This window comes from Lepisma saccharinum, chromosome 8 (assembly GCF_977018435.1).
Source record: "Lepisma saccharinum chromosome 8, izLepSacc3.1, whole genome shotgun sequence".
Classification (NCBI taxonomy): domain Eukaryota; kingdom Metazoa; phylum Arthropoda; class Insecta; order Zygentoma; family Lepismatidae; genus Lepisma; species Lepisma saccharinum.
This window is the reverse complement of record NC_139236.1, coordinates 35314931-35342707: the sequence shown is the minus strand read 5'-3', so window position 1 is coordinate 35342707 and position 27777 is coordinate 35314931. Positions and strand designations below refer to the sequence as shown.

The following is a 27777-nucleotide window of genomic DNA, read 5'->3' as shown; positions in this document are numbered from 1 at the left end:
CGGGAAGTTTCAGACACTTACAATGCAGAAAAATTAACTGATTACATGACCATTTGAAATTTCACAAATGTTCGGGATCCTGCGTTTCGCTACAAGATATAAAACAAAAGTCGTTGCGATGATATTTGACATATCGTATTTATTTTATTTACCGGTAAAAAGGAAGGACATTACGATAGCTTTACTGGCAACATTAACAAAAGAAATGATGAGTTTTGAGTACAAACAAATGCATGCTGATATGCGACTAAAGAAAAGATGGCGGGTATTCCAGATAAACTGTGGCAACCTCCCTATGTTGTAGTCGAAACCACGTAAGTTATGCATAACGTAATATCTTGTGGATATCAATATTTGTTTCCTGGGAGTATTGGATGCATGGGGCAATAGCTTACACTTCTGCGTGCACTTTAATGTAGGCTACTCTAGTAGATTTTTCTAAACTCACTTTATGTCCTATAAATCTGCAAAATATGGATGTAATTATGTCATAAAAAAATTTAAAATATGTCAGAAAAATACAAATGACAGCTGTGGTAAATCTAGGCAATCAATACACAAGTTTTTAAAGCAGATCTTAACTATATAGAATCTGAAAAGCAGCCCACAAAATTTATCGGAACATGTTACGCTCAATATTATTTATGTTCCGCCATGCACATATCTTCTGTGGCAGCAATCAATGTACAAACAACATTTCAGGATTTCACGGGGATTTTAAGTAGTATATAGAATTTGGAAAAAGCCTACAAAATTTTTGTCACAAGTTACACTAAATAAGTTTCCGTTCCTAAATGCAATTTCAGTTTTGCCATAGGAGTTCCTATGCTCAATTGCCGATAGATATGGGGCTGTAATGTATGGAATGTAATTTTTACTTTTGACTGATTGAGAAGGGAAGAAAGTGGAGCGAATTGACAAGATAGAGAAAGTCTCCAATATTTGTTAATTTTCGGTATACTAACTTATTTGGCCTCCTAATCACGAATCTTTTGTAAAAAACCGGGGGTCACATCTGGAAATTTTAAAAAAAGCCGATTGACTTTTTTATATGTATTTATTTGTATATGCGTAGTTTTACGAACGAAATGTTATAACTATGCTTGCCTAACCTAACTGAACCTAACCTAACCTTCCGTGAATGGTTTGTGGGCCAGTGATCACTTTCAATGAGGAATTCCTAGTTTTGTAGCACGTAACCAACGAACAATGTTTCACGGAACATGCCATTTTCCCTGAAATCAGCGGTGGAGTATATGCGTAGTTTTACGAACGAAATATTATAACTATGCTTGCCTAACCTAACTAAATGTAACTTAACCTTACCTGAAATGGTTATCCGTGAATGATTTGTGGGCCAATGATAATTTTCAATAAGCAATTCCGAGTTTTGTAGCACGTAACCGACGAACAATGTTTCATCACTACGGAACATGCCATATGGAGAATTATCGCGGTAAATAACAACATTATTTTACAACTTCTACACGTAAATGTACAATTTTAACACACGACCCCCACATCGTAACTCCAGATACGTCAGCAGGAGTGCATAAGAAGTGAGTGGAATGACTTGAGATGACCGGACCCCTCTCCGATTTTCTTCATATTTAGCATACTGACTAATTGAGGCCTCCTAATCACGAATCTAAAGTTCATATTTGTCGGAAAACGTCTAGAAATTGCAAAATAAGCTAAAATAAGGCATTAGTTTTCGCGAATTTTTTTTGTTTCACAAGCAAATATATATTCCTGATACTACCACGACACCAATTTTTAACTATGTTTGCCTAACCTATTCGAAACTAACCTAACCACGTGCCAATGGTTCGTGGGGCTAGCGTCAGTGGTTCGCAATTATTTGCAATTTCTAGATCCTGATACTACGTCGACACGAAATTTTAACTATGTATGCCTAACCTAACTGAAACTAACCTAACCACGCACCAGTGGTTCGTGGGGTTAGCGCCAATGGTTCGTGAGGCTAGCGTCAATGTTCGCAATTTCTAGACGTTTCTGACAAATTTTAACTTCAGATTCATGATTAGGAGGCCTCAATTAGTGACTATGTCAAATATGAAGAAAATCAGAGAGGGGTCCGGTCATCTCAAGTCATACCGAAGTGAGTATAAGAAGTAGGAAGTGAATTACCGACTTTCTTTATATTGTCAATTCTTACCAAGGAATGTAACGAAATGAGAACATTTGAAAATTGTTTACTTCCTGTCCGGTGTTCTGGTGCCCCCATCAACAATGATGGAGAACGTTTTTCCTCAATAATGTTCACAGGGCTATCAATTGTCTGCGGGATAAAAAAACGGTGGGGTATTATTGTTTTGTACTAGTTGGTGAAAAAAGACAGGATCTGCTTTTAATTTATTCTGCCATCGATAATGTTAACTATCCATTGCGCTGAAGCTATGAAGAATAAATCCGATTAGCCTATATGCAAAGCAATTATGAAATTATTCAGAAATATGTCTTATTATATTACAAGAACATTGAAGAAATATGTTGTAAAAACGTGAAATTGGTAAAATATGCCTTATTAAGTTTGTCTATTTTTACTGATCTCACCCCAGTATTCGATCCGATACAAAATAAGTGGTCCAGGATTCGATACCCTGTGGAGGCACATAGAGGTTTGGATCCCACTTTTAATGGTTTCGATTGGTCTTTCTGTACATAAAGTAGACTTTAAAACTTGGCTTGAACTCCTCCTGAAATATAGATCTAGATATGTGCCTTCTTCTGTACTAGTAAAATATTTAGAGAACAAGGGAAATAAGGAAATATACACGAAGATGGCAATACTTCATCTACATTGTGTTGTAAAAAGTGGTGGAATATATTATGTATTATGTAAAATATGTTCTGGTACTATTATCGTATGAGGGAAACACCTACGAATCATATATTTCAGACTACTTTACATTGCTAACGTGTTATTTTCGAATGTGGAACATTTCTTAAGGTGAAATAATGCATTTCTAACTAAGATAATGTCTATTTCTTCTATTTACGAGTACTTACTGTTACTTGCTGTTTCGATTCTGTAACACATTATGGCCGTGATGGCGTACTGGTTTAGGGTGCGTTCTGAGAGTGTTTTGTCGATTTATGCTGTGTTGCAACCTCGTTCACTGGAAAATATCGACTTTCGTGCCCGGATTTGAAATTATGCTAATACGTCGCAAACCATTGACGTTAGCCTCACAAACCATTGACGTTAGCCCCACAAACCATTGACGCTAGCCCCAAAAACCATTCACGTTAGCCCCAAAAACCATTCACGTCAGCCCTAAAAACCATTTTCTGTAAGGTTAGGTTAGGTTAAGTTAGGTTAGGCAAGCATAGTTAAAAAAAAAATTAAAAAAACTCGACACGTCGTTCTAGTGAAAACACGGCGAGGCTGAAACACTGGCTACAGGGTTGCATCATCTTAACACACGGAACATTGCACTCTCGTGCAGAAAGCAAATGGCGGGAGCAGAAACAGCATGTCGGACAGAGATTTTCGCAGAAAACAACACTCATTCACATTAAAATGGATCAAATCTACATTCAGGAACTTCCACAACGCTATAGAAAATGATTTCCGTAATAATTTCTCCTGTAAATTTGAAGGAATCCGTTTCCCTCATACGATAATGTTACCTCTGTAACTTGTAAATTATTCAACACTGATTACTAGGGCCCAGATTTATAAGCACAATCAAACAGTAAAATAAGCAAGTTAATAAGCACAAAAAATGACAAAAATAAGGACCAAAATAAGCATAAACAAATACAGGAAAATCTGAAAAAAACATTTGTTTATTAGATCTCTTACCTTATTCAAAGCTGTTATAGTATGTAAGGAAGGTCATCCTGAGATTTTTGTGTGAAGCTCCTGTGTCTGTCAGTGAAGAATGATAGTGAAAATGAACTTTCCACGTAGAATGACATTACAGGCGCATGTGAAAAACACCACAGTTCTTCTTTGGTGAATTCCTCTTCAATGTCTGTTTTTTCACCAGAAATATTTTTATAAATTTGACACAGTGTTTTGTAACCGGGATTTTTCAGTAATACCTAACTGAGCTTGTTGAAGACAACGTTACTGAAATTTCATCAATGAGAAAAAGCGAATGTTGCAATGAATTATTTCGAGCTTTCAACTGTGTTATAATACGAGGCAATTTGGAAAAATGATTTTGGATGTACTGTATCTTTTCTTGGATGCCGTTTCTCCCATGTGGCTATTTAGAAGCATTTATTTCGTCATTCCAATGCCATCGTGTAATTGAAATAGGATTGAAATATGACAGATTTGTGTAAAATGTGCTATTTTATACCAAAATCATAAAATAAGCAAGCATAACAGTTTCCTGCAGAAATAAGCATTTATAAGCACTTTCAACCTTAGTTAAATAGCTCATCAAGGTATGTAATACGAAGTATAACCTTTCTCCTTATCATTAGAAGTCTGGAAAAGAATATGCATTTCGGTTACAAATCCGGGCTCTACTGATTACCTTTCTGGCAGAGTTTTAAAAAAAAAACATTTAATTGGGTTTTGTCTAGCTTTTATAAATAAAATGTGAATACATGTAATAATTCACATTTGTAATTGCCGCTCAACCTACCCACTGCACTTCACCACCCAGAACACCAACTAGCAGACCACAACAAACTATTGATTGGTAAGGTAGGTACATGCGACCGCCAGAAACAGAACTGATTGCTTTTTTTAATACTAAATTTTGTAATCGATAAATCGATCGGTTGTGTTTTGTTTTTTGTTGTTTTTTCCAACAAATGCGCTGTTACGTAGAATGTAATAGTTGTGTTATTGTAATAATCATGTAATTCTACGGTATTTGGTATACAAACTGCAGTAACGAATGTATACAATGTTGAGCAAACATAAATAGTATGTTGCTGTTCCACATACATATTGGAATCATTTGTCAAAGTACCTGCAGAATCTACAGCTTAATATACACCTATGTTATGTCTTAATAAAGATTAAACGTTTGTGTTCGTGTAGTGAGCTCTGATATTTTGTTATACTTCATTTCAATATTACAACTGTTGTGCATTTTTTATAGCAAAATTATTCTCGAGTTATAATGACAGTCATGATCGCATTCTAAGAATCTCAAATGCAATCTTCATTAGTATACACTTCTATGACGTTCCTTCATTTCAGAAATCATTGAAATATCAATCTTATTGAAAAAACCCACTGGGTTTTAAAATGAGTTTTTTCAAGTGGCGAACCCTGGTTTCTGATGTCATTTTGTTTTGTTTTAAGTATATATTTGGGATACACAAAACTATTCATTCATGATGGATATGGTAAATGCAGTTTTAGTATTTCATTTGTGAAGTTTGGTTTCCGCTTTGCGAGTTTGAATATTTTCCGATTAATTTCAAAGGCCTATTGCCTTTCTTAACCCTTCATAGGTCGTGCAAGAAAAGTTACGTCGATGGTCGCACAAGGTTTCAGAGACCGTGTTTTTACAATATTCCAAACTAATGGTCTAAATGCCAAATCCTCAATTATTACTATTAAATCTTTTCTTTCAACAATTGAGATTCTATAAAAAATGAAGTTCTATAAAATTGTAAAAAGGTACTCTTCGTTAATCGGGCATGGACTGGCATATTGAATTTTTAGTAAAAACTAGGTATGCCTATGCCAATGGACTCAGACAGCAAGGGGCTTCAACGAGAAGCTCCTAACAGCTCGAATATCTTACTAACACTGAAAACAAAATTGTGGTGTAAAAGAGGAAGGTGAGAAACTCAGCTACACAGAAGGAGGGTGTTGACAAAACAGTCATTGATAAATAACGACGTTAAAAATCACAGACCCGGAACGAGAGACCATGCACGGCTAACGCAGGGTTAATGAGAATGCATAGAACATCCAAACTCGCAATGTGGAAACACCAAACTTCACGTATAAAAACACTAAGCCCCGCGACAGGTTAACCTTGCAGCAACTTTTCGCATATATATACCCAAACGTGCGCGCAGAAAATAGTTCCGCTGCAATACTGCGGATTTTCTCACTGTCTGTGATATGAACAGCTCAGCGGTTAAGGTGAGACTGGCACAGGGATGCTGAGTGCCGCTCAAGAGTGGATTGATACATTAAACCTGCTGCAAACTTAACCTGTCGCGGGGCTTAGGCTCAGTCGGTAACGCGTCTGACTACCATGCTCAAGGTCCCGGGTTCGATCCCCGGCCGGTTCAAATCCGGGAACTTTTCTAAGGTTGGAAGCGGCCCCGGCGCCCACCCAGCGTCGAATAACATGGGTACCTGGGGGGAAACCCTGGGGGGTAAAGGCGGTCAGGGGCGTGATGCTGATCACATCACCCCCACTCATGACCGGATCAAGAAAGTGTGGCGCGTTACCCCCACACCCCCTATATGCCTTCATGGCGTGGTGCTAAGCACAGGGGAGCACTTTACCTTTTTTTTCTTTTTTTTTATTCAAGTTAGATTTGTCAGAGAAAGCAAAGCTCTGTCTAAGGTCACAACACCACTCACCACATGGTCACATTATATGTTTAACTTTGTCCTTCATGTCGATATATTGTTGCCACAGCAGAACATAATATCTTTCTTAGTTTTCGAAATATGCTTGTATAAGCCTGAACTTACTATAAAACGAACTGATCAAAATGTCACAAGAGTAATCCACAGGTATAAGTTTCAAAGCCACTACAATCTTTGCTATAAAAAAATTCTTGTTTGTAAAGTCTTTCTCATGATACTTGCATACCTCACATGCAAGATTTTGAAGGAAGAAAATTGAAAACTGATGCCATTCCTTGTCTTGCACTTGCAGAAATTGTATCACTGCATTTCATGCAAATTTTGCACCCCCATGTAAGCCATACACCATAATTTCTACCACCTTTTTAAGAAATATAAAAAGAAACAGCAGGATACGCAAGTAAATAGTACAATTATGAAAATATCCTAATTAATTTCACATCTTTTAAAAGTGAATTTTCAGAATCTTTAATACACAAAAGTCATAGTACTGCTATGGGAACAAAACTTTTTATCTGAATTAGAATTACGTATAGAAAGAAGTTATGTTTCCGGAACTTTGAAGGAGATTCACACAATGGATCAGTCATAATGAAAGTGCTTTTTTCTTGACAGTATTTGTAATAATCTTTTTTTTTTTAACCAACCTACTTTGAAAAATTCATTCAATTTTTTCCAGTATGGGGGAAATGGTTATTGAACTGTATTGGAAGCATGCTCCCACAACATGCAGGAATTTTGCTGAACTGTCAAGAAGAGGATACTACAATAACACGAAGTTCCACAGGATCATAAGAGATTTCATGATTCAAGGTAGGATATCTGTAATTTTCTTTCTGCTTCTATTTGATTCATACCTTGGATTAGATACTTTATATAGTGTGGACCATTACTCAATGACATTGTATACAATGTTCGTTATTTTGTGTTCCTTTTTGTACTAAGAAAATAAAAAGAATGTCAAGTTAATTGCAAAAGTTTTCAAATTCAGTATTAGATGACAATAGTTCAGATTGAAGCTATGTATCATGTTACTGGTGCCAGAAGCAACCAAAGACTCATAAGGTTTATTTTAAATTGCACTGAGAAATGTCAGTGAATTTAAAGAAAGCTGTTTTGCCGCAAAGAAAGTATGCCCATTTAAGGTTTACTTCTAAATTTGTATATCTAAATCTGATTTATTTAGCGTTTATATCGTCTGGCTCATATTGCAGGTTGGGTTCTGCCGGTACTGGTTGACATATTGGTATATTAACCACCTGCTCATAAATTTTCAATCTTCTTCTTATCACTGCTGTAATGAAATTAGAGCAAAGTAATTGACATATTTACATCCTTAACACAATCACCTTTGTTTTTGCTAAAACAAAATCTTTTGAATCTTTGTGCAGTTTACATTTGTTTTTATGAGTCTTCGGTTGTTTCAGGTGCTGGCGTGGTGGTTCTAAGTTCTTGGTTACATGAGGGACAGTGTTTAGTTTTCCATAAAACATGTATGTTACCTAGGACATTTCCAGGGTGTTTGGGGAAGAACACTTAAGTAAAAAAAATGCAATTTTACAGGAGTCTGTTTTTTCTGTTTATTCTTGCAATAGGAAACAGTACAGACATGATATACATTCATTTATTTTTTGTTCATTAGATCATAATGTACATGATGTTGAACAGGTCAATTCATATCCAATTACACACTATTACAAGGTTTTAACATTTCTAGTAATTACATATGTTAGAATACATCAAAATTATTTTACATTTGACAGTTTGTAAAAAAATATGAAAAAAAAATATTAAAAATTGTTATCATACATACCTTTGAATTAAGAAATAGTCAACCTGTTATATTTTATTCTTCCATATACTCACTTACATTGTACAGAGCCTAAAGTTAAATACATTTTTATAGCTTTGATTTGAATATTTTTCTGAGGGATGTTATTTGGTAATTTGTTGTAGAATAATACCTGCATTTGTTGGAGCTGACTTGGTTACATTAAGTTTCAATATTTTCCTGCGAAAATCTGCTTTTTGTCTGGTATTATACCTATGTACTTCTTTATTTTTTATAATTTGACTAGTACTTAGGACATATAAGATGGTCTTATATACATGTGGGCTCATCATCAAGATCACTGTTTAGAATCTTCACACATACCCAATATAAGATTATACTTATAATTAGAGCCCGGAAGTTTGGCAAAATGCCTCTTTTTATCTACTTCATATATTGATAAAATTTTTCCGGATATACGTTTTTTATGTTGTTTCGAATGTTTTAGAAGCCTTTTCATTTTGCCTATTTTTAATTATAATGCCTTTTTTTGCCTTTTTCAATTAAATTTGACAATTTTTTTTTTTTAAATGTTTATAAATTATTTTTCTCCCAAAAAACGTTGTTGGCATTTATTTTTCTTCTGTTTATTATGTGAATAATTTTCGCCTTATTTAACTTTATTGAACTCACACATTTTTCAACATTGCTGAAGGAGAAAAGTGTGAGAAAAAAGTATTTCATGCTGAGTTAGGATATTGCCTTTCGGTTAACATTTCTTGTGCATGATTGACTGTTGAAGTGGACAGGTTGATTTCGAACACAAAGAAGATATTTCTGAAATCTCCCTCTCGAACCCGAAAATTTCAGGAAGTTGTGCCGGAGCTTAGTTTACCTCCGCAAACAGTCTTGACGAGATGGGGAACCTGGATATCAGCAGCTATATATTATGCTAACCACCTTGAAAAAATCAGTGAGGCGATCGATGCTCTTCCAGAAAATGAAGCTTCAATTCGTGGAGTGAAAAAACTCCTGTGCTATTCAAGTTTATTTTTGCACATTATGGTGCATTGCCAGAGACAATTACAATTGTAGCATCCATGAAAATCTACGAGGAATCTATGCAGCAGATGATGGAAGTGCCAGGAGAAAAGGGGTCAGCTGTTGCGGAAAAGTGCAAACGGGTAGTGAGTGCAAATGATGGCTTGAAACAATTGAAAACAATTTGTGATATTCTTAAAGGTGAAAATGCTGTTACCAAAATGAGTCCAGCTACATTAGCTTGTTTTATGTATGCTCCAATAACTTCTGTCGAAGTAGGAGTTATTGGAGCATACATAAAACAAGCTAATGTAGCTGGACTCATTTTGTCGAAGTAGAAAGATCATTATCTATTATGAAAACATTCACTCTGACAAGACGACTATCAATGAATGTTGAGAACTTTAAAAAAAACACCTTGTAGTTATGTGCAATCAAGACAGAGAAAATTGAATTGCTCTTCCCAATGTAGATTTTAACATTTTGCCAGAAATTATAGATAAAAGTAAGTGACTTCTAAATGTGCCTTTTTTCAGTTTATTTTGCCTTTTTTCATTTTTAGTGCCTATTTTCCACATTATAAATGCCTTTTTGCCTGCCTATTTTAATGAAAATAAATGCCTGAACTTCCGGGCTCTACTTATAATATTTTTTTAAATTGAATCTGTGACTTAGGTGAAAATGTTCTCTGTTATAACATGATTTAAGTGATTATGACCATCAACATTCAATGCCATGAAACGGAAAATACGTATTTTCATCAAAATGTAAAACTGCAAAGAAAGGTTTCAGCTATTATTAAGGGCACCCACAGTGGGTACTTACCCTCCTGAGATATCGGCAAAAAGTTCATGTAATTTGAATGGTGAAATTGTAGCAATATGTTATTACAATTAATATTGTTTTCTGTGATATGCAGGCTGCAAGTTACAGCAATTACAGCAATACCAACAAAATTACAAGATAATATTTTCACCAGATGCATTACAATCATATTGACAGCTGTAACAATGAGTGTGGAAGATGGAAATTTTTTGTTTGGAATGAAATTGAGAAGTGATTTTTTTTATAATCACAACATTCAAGACTGTTGTTATAACTGGATTAATATTAGGCACACACAGGAGATGTTCTACGTAGAATTTTTCCTGAGAAATTCTATATTGTTAACTTATTTGTATTTTCAGGTGGTGATCCCACTGGTACAGGTCGTGGAGGAAGTTCCATATATGGAAAATACTTTAATGATGAAGTTCATGAAGAACTTAAACACACAGGTATTTAGATATTCTAGAATATATGTTTCTAGTGACTTCCACTTACAATGAACAAATAAGCACCTGGTAGGTAACATCTTGGAACAGTTCATCAGAAATATCAACATTCTAATTAATTATTTTTATTTACATTGTCCAAAATTTTTAAAATTAAAATCAGAACCATCAAAATTATTTAAAAAAAAGTCTTGTGAAGGAATCATGTCATCTGCAATGTGACCAGATAAGTGCTTATGTGCTAATAGCAAACCTGTTACAACATAGTGGTTCGAATCCTACTTTAAACTGTAGGTCTGGACCCAATTATTTTATCTATGCATAAAGTAGACTTATAGCACAAAAAATCAAACCCGTTATATAATGCAGAAAATACATACATAGAAGAATCTTGAACAAATTCACAGTGTTTTAAAAGTCCTGCAGGATTCTAAAAACCTATAACTTTTAATGTAAAAAGTTTATTACAACGAAATATTGGTTGTTACACAGAGGAAACTCTAAAATTAATATGTAGAAATTTTTCAGTGAAAATTGCAGGCTCGACCATGACTCAACCCCGGGTCTCTGGCATATCGTGCCATTGCTCTACCACTGAGCTACCGACCCGGCCTGGCCTTGCCTGATTCTTCGCTGTCGCTGTTTTACCTGTGTGGAATCGTCTCTACGCTGGGAGGAACCAGTATAAATGTAAGGAGGGTTCGAATCTATAACTGTTACCACCAGGCATGGATGATGACAATGCAAAAGTGAAATCTGAAGAAAACGTACCAAAACAAATTCAAGACATGGGGAGGTTGTGTTAAGTAATGGCCCAGAGATCGGCCAATGTTCAAAGAATATTACGTTCTTTCAACATCGGTCTTTAATCACAAGCCAAGTTAAGTAACGATTATTGTTTATGAAAGGAAATCAGAACACACTAACATATTAAAAGAAAATATTTAGTAGACGAGTTTACCTACCCATAACGCACTGGGTCAAGACATTGAAACATGTAAGCCGCAGATAGCCAATGTTGCACACAAAACCTTAGTACCGATGCACCTTTTCTGAAAAATGTTAAAGTCTAACTATAGATCGGAGAGCACAAAACTAAATCATAGTAAGTGTTCGAACCGAAGTAAGAAGAAAAATCATTTCCCCTCCGATAGGTAAGAATGTTTCTGCAGGAGTGTCTGAGAACGAAGACTTTTTCTTACTCGTGGGTCCAAGTGCTGCACTGGGAACTGTCGGAGCAAAACTTTTTCTTTACCAAAGGGTTGAAGCATTGGACTGGAACTGTCCTTTTTATACAGTCTTTACTTCTGAGCTTTCTCAATCTTCTCCCACTAGGGGGGAAATGTCCTTCCTTTCTATTGGTTCATGGGCCTTAACTCCACCCTCACGTGGACTTATGTTTAAACTGAGGAGGGATCATTTCGTAGCACCAAAACACAACAAAACAATCCTTTGTTCGTTGGAGAGTGAAAAGTATATGATTCAAATTAATGCTTTGGACTATTTGACATGTTTCACACAGACCTTGTAGTGCTGTTATAAAGTTCAAAATGTTGGTATATCTCAATGCTGTCCGTACATGTCAAAATCGTAGCCAGGTTGGAATTTATGATTTCGGTTCGTGTTCCTTTACAAGTCTGTAGGTAGGATTCTCGGCAGCTGGGAGATGCTTGACTTCCAGACAACAGAACACTCGCTGTTCCCGAAGTTCACGATGAATGCAAGAATCGTGTTCTGGTGAGGTTATTTGGATATGTATAAATCAAACTACTGGAACTCGGGTGGTTAATGGTCCTCCCCTGCTCACCATCTGTATTCTGTAATCTCCTACCCTCTGCAGAGTATGAATTTATCTTGACGAGCCGAATGTAGACTGTATGAATATCAGAGTTTGTTGCAGGACCATACTGGCTTCCTCATCTTGATTGTAGGTTCGTTGATTTTAAGTATGGTTGGCCCGGTGATTAATCAGATTGCTGGACCCATTGGAAGGTTTGACTGATAGAGACAGTTGTGTCATTCTCAGAGAGCGAAAAAAAAAATCTCGGGGAAGTTTCTAGAGAGACCGAAATGGTAATTGGTACATCGGTCATACCAACATCTACAGGGTTTCAAAGGCAACAGATCTCGTTGCGGCAGCTCTGGCAGAGATGATTGCATGCTCTCCTGCACTGCATCCACCACATTGTCACTCGTTTTTTGCCTCCCACTACGTGGCAAATCTGCTACGCTTCCTGTAGCCTTAAATGTTTAGATCAATATATGGATACATGTCTCCACTGGAGGTATTTTTCCCAATGTTGTTTGGAACCTTCTCCACACCAAAACACAAGATTTTAACTCTGCAAGCTATAACACGCACTTACCTTTTTCCTACATCAACGCCATCTTAGAATCACATGATCACCTGCACATCATCATTCAGCATTGCAATAAACCTATTACTTTAACATTTACTATACGGGCCATAGAAAATAAGGGTCTTGTCATAACCGAAGTGAGTAATATATGGGCCATGCAGCTTGAGGTGAAATCCCCAAGGTTTTACCCGCTGAAAGTTTTTATGTTGGAAACACTGACAGACATTCTCAGAAAGTGTTTCGTCACCCTGTAAAGCAAACGTCCCCCCTCCTCCTTGTCCAAGATGCCAGTATCATGTGTTCGAGTCATGCATTGAAGAGAAGCTATAAACACAGATGTTTACGGTGCAGTTTGTTCCCTCCCTCCAGGCGAAGGTCACTAAATATTGCCAGTCTGTGATAAGACAGGCCCTCTTCTTTGTTCAAAAGGCTGGTTGGAAATTTGGAGTCCTGCATAGCCCCGTGGAGGGAGATTTTCAGAGCCCAAAGGCTAAAAATAGAATGTAGCTAGAATGAGAGTTGGTCATTTGCAACAACCCAACAAAGACGCCCACGTCTCGAACGAAACGTGGACAAAACAAAAGCAGATTTTGATGGTCTCAGCTGAAAATTCTTGTAGCTGCCGACCCCCACCCCTCTCCCTTTCTCCATTTTTAGCACGGAGACGGGTCCCATCAGAAACGTCCTGAGTAATGCATGGAGACGTTTGTGTCAAGTTTTGTTCCATGTGTGGGTGGATCTCAAGCTTTTTCCGTGTGTGGCTGGATGTGGTTTTGATTTCTTTTTTTCATCCGCACTTGCATCTTCTGTACTGCGAATCCATTGTTTCCCGTTCAGTCAGCTTTTTGGTGAAACATGTCCGGAAGACATCGATTGAGCGACAGGGAGATCAGTGAGGTTTTAGACAACACAGACAGTGAATGAGAGAGTACAGGACCAGATGTTGACGAAGGGGATGAACTTGCTTGCGATGTTGATTGGGAGGATGTATCCGATACTTCTTTGGATGAAAATGATGCTCCTCTCTCATCAGCATCATCATCATCAACGTCGTCAACCTGGGTCCCACGCCACGCTCATGTTCAGAGTCCAACTCCTTTCCCCTTTACTGGCCGGCATGGACCTAAGATGCCTGATTTGACATCAGACTCTTCGTCGTTTGATTCCTTCTGCCTATTCTGGACGGATGCTCTTTTCGACATTCTGGTGGTAGAATCCAACAGATACTAACAGCAGTCTATGAATAAGAACCATCCGAGCCGGGTAGAGTTCCTCATCACCCTATGCGAACTCTTCCTTTTCTTTGCACTTTGACTGTATTTTAGACATAACAAGCCTGACTTCATCGACTCCTACTGGCAAAAAATCTTTTTCATACACCTTGGGTCGGCCATGTTCTGTCCCGCAACCGTTTCCGACATATCCTTCGTTTTCTGCACTTCGCCGACAATTCTTCTCCTCTGCAAGGCAACGCCAACCGATAGTGGAAACTAAGACGGACTTTGGAACATTTCAGACAGAGGTACTTCGACCTATACCATCCGACGGAACATGTAGCCATTGATGAGGCTATTGTTCTTTTCAATTGTAAGGTGCTATTCAAACAATATATTCCAAAGAAACACAAGTGATTTGGCATAAAGCTGTACTTGCTCTGTGACTCTTTGGGATATACTGTTGACATGGTAGTTTATCTGGGAAATAACAGTCACCCATGCCCTGGTCATGGAACTAAGTCAGAGAGTTCAAGAAATTGGTCATAAACTTTTTATGGACAGTTACTTTTCCTCCCCCGAACTTTTTGATGATCTCGCAACAAAGGGTGTCCAATGTTGTGGGACTGTCAATAAGCATAGGCATTCCATGCCCACTGACCTCAGGACGAGCAAGACAAGACGTGGTTAACTTGACGTACGTACAAAAGGAAACTTGACAGCTGTACGGTGCCACGACAAACGTGACATCCTTATGCTGACACACAGAGACAAGACACAGACCCCCAGCACAAGGAAACTTTGTTGACGACCACGGTAACCCTTTGAAACCCGAGATCATAAAGGACTATAATAGATATTTGGGTTGCATTGACAAGACTGACAGGATGACATGTACATACCTGATGGACAATCAAGTGGACAAACATACCGTTCTTTTACCTCCTGAACCAATCTGTCCTAAATGTACACATCCTACTAAACCAGGTCTCCCGGAATCGCATACATCGAGATTTCCGGATAAGTTTGATTGAAGAGCTTGTTCAACAGGGGTTTATGGAGCAGGCTGGTCCTTCTAGGCCTTTGTCTGGTGCTAATCTTCCACCTCCCCAGTGTAACGTAATGGTTGCGTACGTAAGAAAAAGGTAGTGAATGTTATTTAAGGAAACGTGCAAAAGGTCCGGGATCAATTAACGTACGTACGTCAAAACAAATAACAACCAATCAGTTACAAAAGTCGCGATTTGTTGAGGTTAATGGTCAGCGTTTATTATATCCGGATATAAGGAACCCATCAAAACACTAAGTCAAAAAAAAAAAGAAAAAAAAAGGAATAAATACATTCACAGAATATCGTGGAAAATTCACACTAGATCACAATTCAAGATGTATGTATCTATATCCACATATGTGAGTGTTTATGGACCATCTTCAGAATCTGTAACAATACTAATCAATTTGTTCACCGTTTCTTTCAACAATAGTAACCTTTTTGTTTTGTTTTGCAGTAAAGGTTTCACAAAAAATAGAGTAAAGTTCATTTGAGACTTTAAGTCTGAATTTATTACGTCAATCTCTCAGCGAAGTCTGATTAACGTTTCAATAAGCAAACATGTACATTAAACAATTATCAACAAGGCTCCCATTACTAACTCCCACAAGATTATTTCAAAAAGGTCCAACAATTATTTTTTGTATTCTGTAGTTTCTTACATTAAGTCGTTACAGACTCAACCACAAACAAAAATGTATTCAACCAAACAGTCGATGCAAATAACTTCAAGTTATTAAACAAGATCGATTCTCAACAATTCATTATAGTAACATTCTTTTCCTTCTTTGCAACAATTTCCCTTCTTTTACTTTGGTGCTCCCATTTACTTTATATTTCTTTGTGCCGATCAAACATTATCTTCAATTTTATTCTGTCACCCCTGAGATGCAATAATAAGCTACGCTACTGTACGCCTTGCTTAATTAATATTAAGAAAATTAGAAACTCTCCTTTACTTTTTTTCCTTTTCCTTTTATACGACGAATAGTGACGACGACACGTTTGCCCAACAATTACGTAATTAATTTAATTTGCATAATTCCAATAATTCGACGCTTATGTCTTCTTCTTTCCAATTATTCGCACTCGCGATTTGATTCGTAAAGGTACATGAATCTGCCACACTTCATTTTTTTTTTGTACGTCACAAAAGAGGGATTTGACACAGTACATACCTCAATAGTCCACTCAAAACTGTTCCATCTGACCAAGCCAACTCTGCAACTGGGGGGCATCAAATAGAGTCCACTCAAAACAGTTCCATCTGACCAATCCAACTCTGCAACTGGGGGCATCAAATAGAATTCGGCTTCCTTCTCGTCCAGTCGTCGTTCCCCTTATGAAGTATCAGGAAAGATCCGCCAGCTTGCTTCTCAATCAAAATTCCGTATACTGCTCCATGGTGCTAGTGACAATGGGTACCTTGCAGTATGCATCAAACGACCTGTCCTCAGGTCGAACGGGACTCAGTTCTCGCACGTTAGATTCCTCACAAAAAAGGCAATAGTTCCGCTTCTTAACTGCAAACGGCAGAATTGAAAAAAAGGAGTCATTTGGGTAGTTGGCCGAAATACAGAAAGAGAGAGTCCAATACTATTGCGTGAAATAAGAGACAGAATGCAAGTCTCGTCCAGCGAGACACCGTTCTACACTAAACGCACGTCATGCTCTCTCTCTCGCCTTTTTCCTCCTAGCCACACTGGCTGTTTCGAGGAAGCCGGCCGGATCGGAAACTGAATGAGCCTGCACGCTCGTGAATGCAGCACTGGGCAAAGATCGGTGGAGACCTCTAGCGGCGACTAGCACAACCAACGAATCACAACATTGACGCAAGGCGTATCGACGAAGGAGGAAAAATGTGAGGTCTTTCTACGCGGTGTTTAAACGTAATGCTTTTTTATTACACTCCGCGCAGAAAAACGTCACACCAGGTGGTAAGATTTGAAGCTTCGGCTAACCAGCATTGGCCTAAAAAGACTGGTATACACAGAAGGTGCAAAGTGTGCTACAAAAAAAAAAATCCAAAAAACGTACATTTACTGCAAGCAATGCACAGTGTACTTATGCATTGATCCATGCTTCGGGGAGTTCCACATGTCAAAGTAGATGGTGAGTACCTATATTACATAACACTAATTATTTCGCTGTGGAATATTCTAACTAACTACCCATCGATCATGTCTCTTTTCCGAACTGTTTGCCAAAAATTGTAACCCAACCTAATATTTTAGTCATTGCATTGTTCCACATATTGCCTCATAATTCACCTTGTATGACACCCAGGAGCATGAAACAAGATTAACTTTGTTGCCAGAAGTCCATTCTATGAAAACAAGGTGAAAGTTTGCATCCTTTTCCCAGAACAGTGGGAACAGAGGGGCCAGGTCCAGATATTTTTTTTTTCATGAAAATTTGGGGGCGCGAGACCCCCAAACCCCCCTACTGCCTTCGGTATTCCGAATTGGGCATGGTTGCATGCTCTGATGTTTTAGCTTGCAAACAAAAGTTACCTGAAGCAGATAGGTCGAATAGTCTATGAGTTATAATAATTTCATGCACACTATGCAAATTAGGCTTTTTTTGTAAAAAAAACAGTTCCACATATTGCCTCATAATTCACCTTGTATGACAGCCAGGATCATGAAACAAGTTTCATTTTGTTGCCAGATGTCCATTCTGTTAAAACAAAGCAAAAGTTTGCATCCTTTTCCCATAACAGTGGGAACAGAGGGGGCCAAGGCCAGATTTTTATTTTTTTCATGAAAATTTGGGGGCGCGAGACCCCCAAACCTCCCCCCCCCCTACCACCTTCAGTATTCCGAATTGGGCATGGTTGCATGCGCTATGCTTCTAGCTTCCAAACAAAAGTTACCCGAAGTAGATTGGTCCAATAGTCTACGAGTTATAACGTTTTATCTGAAATAAGTGTAGAAATTTAAAATTCGCTGGCAAAGGCCTCGGCAACACAGGGGTTACTTTTGGAAAACCCGCTCGGCGGTCTAAAGGTTAAAGCTATAGCTTTTTAGAATCTTGCAGGACTTTTAAAACACACTGTATTACAATTTGAAAACAAGTTCTCAACCTGAAATCAGGTGTTTTCAAAAATTAACATAAATGTGGTTTGGTGGCAATAACCCCCCCCCCCCCATTTTCAATTAGGCATTGTGGAGCCATATTATAAGTTATCATGCTTCTTGTGTTGTTTTTATGTGCAATTCTTATTACAGAAAGTGTGCTTATTAGGAGGAGAATGTAAGGTCATCTTTTATTTATATTTGTGATTTTACGTCACTGTTCTGCCAGTTTTGGCTAATCACGATGATGAGGCTGAGTGGTGATCATATGAAATTGATGAAGGAACACTCATGCATAACTCACATGCCTGAACATGTGAACTTCTGTGGCTGTGTCAAAAGTTAGTCATTTAATGTGCTCAATCACCAAGTTAGTCAGTCATATTTCTAATCTAACACTGTATTTCTTGCAAAATGATTGCACTATAGTCATGTCTTTTCTTGTATAATTAATAGATCTTTTACATTCACATATTTAACGTTTTCCTTCTATATCAATTTTTCCTTGCTGGTCTCAATGAAGCAAAATGTTATAAAAATTGCTCTGAATGTTAATTTTTCCACTTTACATGTTCTTTAACCTAACCCTCTGAAAAATGTATAATGCAGGTCCCACTGTATGTTGAATATGATAACCTGGATGGTCGTAGAGTCATATACGTTACTTACTTTCTTACAGCACTACAGTACTGGCTGAACCTTGGCCTCCCCAATTACACCCCTTCATTCTTCTCTCTCCATTTCATCATTTATCTAGTTTCTGATTCCAAAGGTTTTCAGGCCATTCTCCACATCATCAAGCCAACAGTTTAGTGGTCTTCCTTCCTTCTTGCATTCTCTCAATATGTTCAATCTATCTTAATCAATTCGATTTTACAAATCTCACTATATCATCCTTTTCTGATATATTGTGTATTTCCATGTTGCATATTCTCCAGAAATTTTCCTCTTTGATAGGTCCATAAATTCTTCATGCTATTTTTCTTTCAAATATATGTAGTTTCTTTACATCTTCGGCATTAGGAATATGCAATTTACTTTCAGGTATATTTGCATCTGAAATATTTTTACAAGTAATCTATCAATGAGTTTGTCAAGGTTTGTTTAAGACCCGCTTTTTTACTCAGACAGGGTAATCAGATTAATCTGTTATATTAAAATATATTATTACTATCACGTATATTTGTAGGTGCTGGTATTTTGTCAATGGCAAATTCTGGCCCAAATACTAATGGGTCACAGTTCTTTATAACACTTGCTCCAACACAGTGGCTAGATGGAAAACATGCAATTTTTGGTGAGTATTTTACTATAATTATCATATAACCATTGTTTCAAAATATGTGTTGACTTATTCATTGGAATAGAAAGAACTCATAGTAATTGTGCTGAAATATTTTATTGATTTAAAAAAGGAAAACTGGCAGATCATTGAAAATTCATTAAAGGGAAATCTCTATGTGTGTATGCAGGTTTAGGAATTATACAAATTAAATTGATTGATTTGGATTATTTTACTTCGCTTTTCTGTCACTTTTGGCTAATCGTGACTCAAATTATACCAGGTGTAGAAGTATGAAACCAGAATTTGTTTGCAAGAAGTAAACGGCTGGTGTTTGCAACTGAGAAACAATATTTTATTCAAAGTAAGCTCCATTGCTAGTTACACATTTCTCCCACCTTTCCGGCAGGTTATGAATGCCACGCCAAAAGAAACGTTCTTCTTTTGAAGCGAACCAGTCCGCGAGCCATGTTCGTACATCTTCATACGAATTGAAGCGCTGTTCTGCAAGAGCGTGTCCCAGTGAGGCAAATAAATGATAATCTGAAGGAGCGAAGTCGGGAGAATACGCCGCATGCCCTAGTATCTCCCATTTGAACGCCTCGATCGTTTCCCGGACCCGTTTTGCTGTGTGTGGTGAGGCGTTGTCATGGAGCAGGATGACCTTGTGTTGCCTTGATTCATATTCCGGCCGTTTGTCACGTAATGCTCGATGTAAATTGATCATTTGCTGTTGGTAGCGATCTGCGTTAACGGTTTCACCGGGTTTTAGCAGCTCATAATAGATGATGCCCCGCTGATCCCACCAAACACAGAGCAGTGTCTTTTTTCCAAAGCGATTTGGTCTTGCAGTGGATGTCGATGGTTCGCTTGGATTCACCCACGATTTACGATGCTTAGGATTCTCCAAATATATCCATTTCTCATCGCCGGTCACTATGCGATGGAGAAACGACGTACTTTTGTATCTGGCGAGCAGCATTTGACAAGTGGTCTTGCGGGATCCTTGCTGTCTTTCATTCAGTTCATGCGGAATCCATTTGCCCGCTTTCTGCACCTTTCCCATAGCTTTCAACTGAAGAGAAACGGCTTTCTGCATCACATTCAATTGTTCCGCGAGCTCCTGCTGCGTTTGGGTATCATCTTCATCCAATAAGGCTTGCAATTCGTTGTCTTCAAACTTTTTCGGAGGTTTCCCACGTTCCTCGTTTCACAAGTCAAAATCGTCACTTTTGAATTTCTTGAACCACTCGAAACACTGTGTTTTCCCGAGAGCATGTTCGCCGTAAGCTTCGACGAGCATTCGATGCGATTCTGCGGCGGTTTTCTTCAAATGATAACAGAACACCAATGCTGTCTGCAAATCGTAGTTCGTAGGCACAAAACTCGACATGTTCCGGGTGTGCAACACCTTCCTCTGTCTGGCACTCGGGTTACTGTGTTCCGATATAACGTCCTCGGGAGTGGCGGGCAGCAGCTGGCGCTGCTTACGCGATCTTCTGCACCCTCCACTGCCGGCTAGCACCATCTATCGGCCAATTCCGGTTTCATACTTCTACACCTGGTATAGACCTTGGATCTAATTCATAGACACAGCATAATTATTGGTTTGTTCATGTTAATTTATTCCATGTATCTTCCAAAATTAAAGCACATGCTTTTAATGTTTTGCCCTGGTTTTCACCAATGTGCAGTAGACTTAAAAGAAAAAGAAAGTGTTTGCAAGTCATCAAAACAAAAAGGATATTCACAGTCTTCACCCTTGCAGATAGTATGAATTCCACCCAAATCATGTAAGAATAATATAATTTGCTATAAGCCTATGTGCCAATAATTACGTATGGAGCAGAGACTTGGACAATGACAGGGAGAGAGAAAAGAAAGATGCAGGTAATGGAGATGAAAATCTTAAAGAGTATATTGGGAAAGACTTGAAGGGATAGAATAAGGAATGAGGAGATCTGACTGACAGTGCGGTTGGTGAAGCTTCAGGACAGAATAGATCAGGCACAGATGAGATGGTTCAGACACATGAAGAGGTTGGGTGTAGAAAGACTGCCAGTAAGAGCTTCAATGCACAAGGAGTGGGAGTAAAGCCAAAGGGGAGACCAAGATGTTAGTAGAAAGAGCAGATAGTGGAGAATGTTAGGAGAAGAGGACTAAATTGGAACACCGTGGAAATAGGGGAATGGTGGAAGACCAGAAAAAAATGGAAAGGCTTGACTTCTATGCTGACCCATCCAGAGGCAGGAAACGGCAAAGGATGATGATGATAAGGTAAACAATGATGGGAAACATTATTTTAAGTCCCATATTTCTATTGGTGAAGTGTAACAACTTTTTTAATGCTGATTAAATACCTCAAAGAAATCCTGTGTGCCAGAACTACAAATGAAGCAGGGAGGGAGAGAGTGAAAGTGATCTTGCAGGAACATACCTGCTTGTTTGTCTTTATCATTGATGTAATTTATTATTATTATTTATATATCATGTATATTTATTAGTTTTTAAAAGTTGGATTTGGAAAGAACTAAAGAAACACTCTGGCAGTGTTAATTAAAGGAAGTACCTGTATTTTCTCTTTCCATTTCAGGCCGTATATATTCAGGAATGAGTGTTGTGAAAAGAATAGGTTTGGTTGAAACAGACAGTAATGACAAACCAGTGGACGATGTGAAAATTACCAGAGCTTATGCTCGACCATACTAAGTGCACACACAAAGTGGGCTGGTGTGTGTGAATGAGCTGTGGATAGGTGCGAGTGTGTGTGTGACACAAGTGAGGAATTTTTAACTGTCTTCTATGTGTGAGTGTGCAGGATTTTTATACAGCAAGTAAATGTAAACTCATATAATGTACAAATGTTTTTTTTTAAATGTTGAAATCACTGTGTTTGGAATATTTCTACAAAGATATGTTCAATGTGTTTTCATCAGTGGAGCATAGATACAACCACTATTTCTATGAAGCAAAAAATAATGACAATGAAACAATAGAATATTATTACACTTGGTTGGCTGACCAGTAACAGCATTTATCTGATGCAAATACAGTATTATAAAAAGAGAAACAACTGAAGTTTTAATTAACATCCTTCTTACCTAGATACAGTGGACCCACCCCACCCCACCCCCCAATTTTACGTTCCAGGATTTTACATTTTCCTGCATCATACATTCAGTCTTGGTCCCAACACAGCAAAATGTTAATACATTTCTAAGGTTTTTCAGCTTGGTCCCTTGAAAAACATAAAACAGAGGTTCCACTGTATTATCAACAACAGCTTCCTATATCATCTGTGTTTGTGGTAATAGATTTATGATGGCGCATACAGCCAAGCAAATAAAATTGCATCTTAAAATGTTGATCGACAATGCTTTCATTGTATATACGAGGCGTATTTTTAAAGTAAGTACTGTTTGAAATTCCGCCGCTGCAGCGCTGCAGTCGGTGTCCCGTGCATGCGCACTGTGTACCTACATCTGTTGGCAAGCTACAGACACCATTGCGGCAACAATCGATCATGTATACATGTGCTTTTGCGTATTTAAAATGCCTCCGCCGATTGAGAATCCCGCCGACTGTGAAATATGCGCTGTTATTCGTTTTCTTAGTTCTAAAGGCATGAAAGCAGTTGAAATTCACCGTCAGATTTGTGAAGTGTACGGACAAAACATTATGAGTGATGGAATGATACGAAAATGGGTAAGAGCTTTAAAAGATGACCGAAAGAATGTTCATGACGAGGAATGGAGTGGGCAATCCTCAGTGATCACTGTCGATTTGGTGCAGAAAAAGTGAAAGAGAACAGACGCTTCACGATTTCTTCGTTATCAGAGGAGTTCCCTGAAGTTTCAAGAAGTGTTATCTACAGAATTGTTTCCGAACGCTTAAACTATAGAAAATTGTGCTCACGATGGGTACCAAAAATGTTAACTGAGGCGCACAAAAGCAAACTTTTGATGTCAAGATCTCATCGCATCATTTGGCTGGGAACAATTTGATCATCCTTCATACAGCCCTGATCTAGCACCCAGTGACTACCACGTGTTTCTGCAATTGAAGAAGCATCTCGGAGGTCAGCGCCACGATGACGACGATAGCCTCAAAACTGCCGTGTTGCAGTGGCTGTGAACTCAGGCGGCAAACTTCTATGACGACGGAATACAAAAGCTTGTTGTTCGATATGATAAGTGCCTTAATATTGGTGGCAATTATGTGGAAAAGTAGATAAAAGTGTGGTCTTTCATGTAACAATAAAATTGTTACAAAAAGTTTACTTGTTTTTTTGTACATACCAAAACGGTACTTACTTAAAAAATACGCCTTGTATCTATATATATGTTGCATTTACTGCTATATTTTTGAAAAAGTGAAGTTACATATGAAAACAGTTGCAACTTCTTACGGGAAAAGTAGTGTCATGTACAGATTGAATGTAGTTTTCACTCTGGTTATGATTGAAGTGAATACAGTCAAACCTGCCTTAAAAACTGAGTCAGAAGGGACCAGAAAATTTTCCCAGTAAAGCCAGGTTTCCGTTTAATGCAGGTATAATATATAGAAACTGAGATGAAGTTAAATACGTGCAGTACTTGTGTACAGTCAACATTTCCAATGTTTTCAGGTTCATATCCCTCGATTATGAATGGTAGCTTCGTGCCTCAAAGGTTTCACCACATATATCACTTGATTCACCACACAGTTATTAGAAACTATCTGATGTTTTTTTGTGAAAACTCTCTCACAACCATCCATTAGATGCTCAAAGTCTTCCCCAGTTTTTGAATGACCCTTTTAGCATATTCCTGGCTTTTTGCCTTGGTACCCATAGGTGTCAGGAGAATGGAGAATGGCATCGTTCATTTAAAGTTACAAAAAATCAGAAAGCTTGTTTATTTATTGCTAATAACAGATTTAAAGGTCATTTGGTTAGTTAACGAACAGAAAAACTAAAGTAAAAAAGTGCATTTAATCAAGAAAAGAGTGTGTAAAATAGAGGCACCGGGATGTATTTTATTCTCATCAATAGGAGAAGGCATACTAGTATAATTGACGTTCGTACACATAGAAGTGCTGACTGTGCCAGTGACCATTATTTAGTATTTGTTAAATTAAGAGAAAGACTTGCAGTGATAAATCATAAGCAACAAAATCTAAAGTTATAAAATTTAATACAGGAAAATTTGCTGATGAAAGAATTAAGAAAGATTACCAAATTAAACTGTCAAATAGATTTGATGTTTTGCAGGATTTAAATGATGATGAAAATATAAATGAAACAGATGTAAATAAGAATTGGGAGCACATATGTAATGCAATAGAATCAGCAGCTAAAAAAAGTATAGGATACCATAAACCAAGAAAAAGTAAGCCATGGTTTGATAATGAATGTCATAATCTAATAGAAATAAGAAATCAGGCTAAACTTAGGTGGTTAAATAACTCTGATGATACAGATCTAAGCAATTATAATAGAATAAAGCGAGAAGTTAACGCACGTTTAGAAGTAAAAAAAGAGATTACTTGAAAAGCAAAATTAACGAAATTGAAACAAACAGCAAAAACAAAAACATCAGAGATTTATATAAAGGTGTAAATGAATTTAGAAAGTGGTGGCAACCTAAAGTAAACTTGATAAAAGATAAAGACTGTGATTTTCTAGCTGACCCAAGCAATATTCTAAATAGAAGGAAGAACCACTTTAATGACCTTTTAAATGTCCATGTAGGAGATAAATCAGAAGTAAATGAAGTACACACAGCAGAACCTTTAGTTCCAGAATGTAACTTGACTGAAGTTAAAGATGCTATTAAAAGGCTAAAGAATAAAAAAGCACCTGGCATTGATTTAATACCAGCTGAGTTAATTAAATATGGTGGAAATTCGTTAATATGTCAAATTCATAAATTAATTTGTTTAATATGGAATAAAGAAGAAATCCCTCAACAGTGGAAAGAATCCATAATTGTTCCTGTGTTTAAAAAAGGTGATAAAATGAACTGCAATAATTACCGTGAAATTTCACTACTCTCAACAACATATAAAATATTATCTAACATTCTTTTAACAAGACTAACCCCATATGCTAATGAAATTATAGGTGATTATCAATGTGGATTTAAACGTAACAGATCAACTACAGATCAAATTTTTCACATCAGACAGACACTTGAGAAAAAGTGGGAATATAATCAAAATGTCCATCAGCTATTCATTGATTTCAAAAAAGCATATGATTCGGTCAAAAGAGATAACTTATATAATATATTAGTAGAGTTTGGAATACCTAAGAAGCTTGTTAATATGATACAAGTATGCACCAGTGAAACAGAAAGTAAAATTCGTGTGGGTATTAATGTGTCAGACAAATTTACAATTCATGATGGGTTAAAACAAGGAGATGCATTATCTCCATTGCTCTTTAATTTTGCCTTAGAATATGCTGTTAGGAAGGTAAAAGAAACTAACAAAGGACTAAAATTAAATGGTGTGACTCAGTTGCTAGCATATGCAGATGATGCAGTGGTGGTCCCTCCATGGAACAGAGGGAACAGGCTGTTCCCTTCTACTTATCGCCCTTTTTAGCTATTTAAATTATCTATAATAACATAATAAGAACACTTCTTTCTTCCGTAATCAACACGCCGAAGAAAAACTTTCACCCTGACTGGAAGTTTGTTTACTTCACTACATTCTAGGTGCTGTAGCAGAACCGTACGCTTTTTCCACACTACGTTATTCAAGGCGCTGTAACTTCACCTACCCTCGTCGTCCCACCTCTGTCTGACGCCGAGTATTTCCGACCACGCGCGAAGGTAAACGATCCTCATGGAGCCACTTCCCACCGCGGAAGCTGAACTCTCAAGCTGTTCCCTACGAGAGACATAGCGAATTTGTTTTCCTTCGAGTTTTTGCTATGTGCTAAAGCTTAATGGCATCGTAGTGATAGTTTGGAGTGTAGTAAGTCTATAGTTTCCTAATCTCATTGCAAAATTGCGTCTGCCAGTCATAACGAACTGGAAAAATCTTCTAGAGTCTAAGCGTCTGCTAAATGCCTTGGCTAAACGTTGCGAAATAGCTTCCGAGGGAACAGCTCGCATCCACCTGTTCCACCAGCAAGACAAGCGCAGCGCAGGACAAGCAAGCGAATGTTGTATGATCGACCGGCTGTAGACGAAAGCTTTTAGTACATTTAGGGTGACCAGACACACACATTCAAAAAAGAGGACAGAGCATGGCTAAAAAGGAGGACAAAACCCAAAAAAAGAGGACACCTACCCTTAACCTTAGCTTATCCAAAAGGGGGGTGGGGGGGCTGTCTACTTAGATTTTTCAACTGAATATTTTTAGAAAAAAAAATTAAAAGTAAATTACAATGTTCCCTAGAGTGTTCAAAATATTTCGGTATTACATTTGTTCGTAAAGACATAAAATGCAAAGTAAAGGGAAAATTCACTTGGTTGGGCTATCAGGCAACTCCCCTTTTATTGGATGCATGTTATTCGTGCCATTGATAATGGCAGTGCACAAATGGTTAGTAACAATGGTATTTTATAGTAATAATTATTTATAAATAACAGCAACTACATAAACATGAAAAAAAACTTTGATGGATAAATAATATTGTTTTTGTGAGGTTCAGTGTATAAAATGTGTGTGTGAGAATCATACAACAAGTGGTTATTTTTCTCATTTATGATGTTAATTTTTGTAATTATTAAAATTATTAAATAACTGTACTTATCTTGATTGATTTTGGTTGATTTTCTTTATTTTACTTTGCTTTTTGTGCCACTTTTGGCTAATTTGCGAAGATGGAGATGAGTGACGAATGGATGCGCATAGCGTGATGTGTTAACCACTCCGCCGGCATCTGTATTTATATAAACAACAAGACAAGCAGTGACGGTTTCTTGAATTTTAGTGATAAAACAAAGTATGGGCTTTTGAGCCCCCTCAGGTAAGTAAGTTTTTCGTTCCGCAGGGGTACGAGATCTGACTTTCTCCAACAATTTGTTGATATTTGTGAGAAAATTCTCTCAACATTTGTATTAAGTTGTCGCGGCACAGAAAATAAATATTTTGCTATATTTTGAGTAGTTCTGAATAACATTTGGCAGACTTACTTGAATGGAAATATTTAGTCTATTT

General features: G+C 37.4%; 1 protein-coding gene across 1 annotated transcript; it reads left to right on the top strand.

Annotated features, from left to right (window-relative positions):
* Positions 1-219: 219 nt before the first annotated feature.
* Positions 220-22714, top strand: Cypl (peptidyl-prolyl cis-trans isomerase-like 1 Cypl). The gene is made up of 5 exons (XM_083127413.1): positions 220-314; positions 7233-7366; positions 10553-10642; positions 19531-19638; positions 22217-22714. The coding sequence occupies exons 1-5, from the start codon at positions 259-261 to the stop codon at positions 22330-22332; spliced, it is 504 nt and encodes a 167-aa protein (XP_082983539.1). The 5' UTR covers positions 220-258; the 3' UTR covers positions 22333-22714.
* The last annotated feature ends 5063 nt before the right edge of the window (positions 22715-27777 follow it).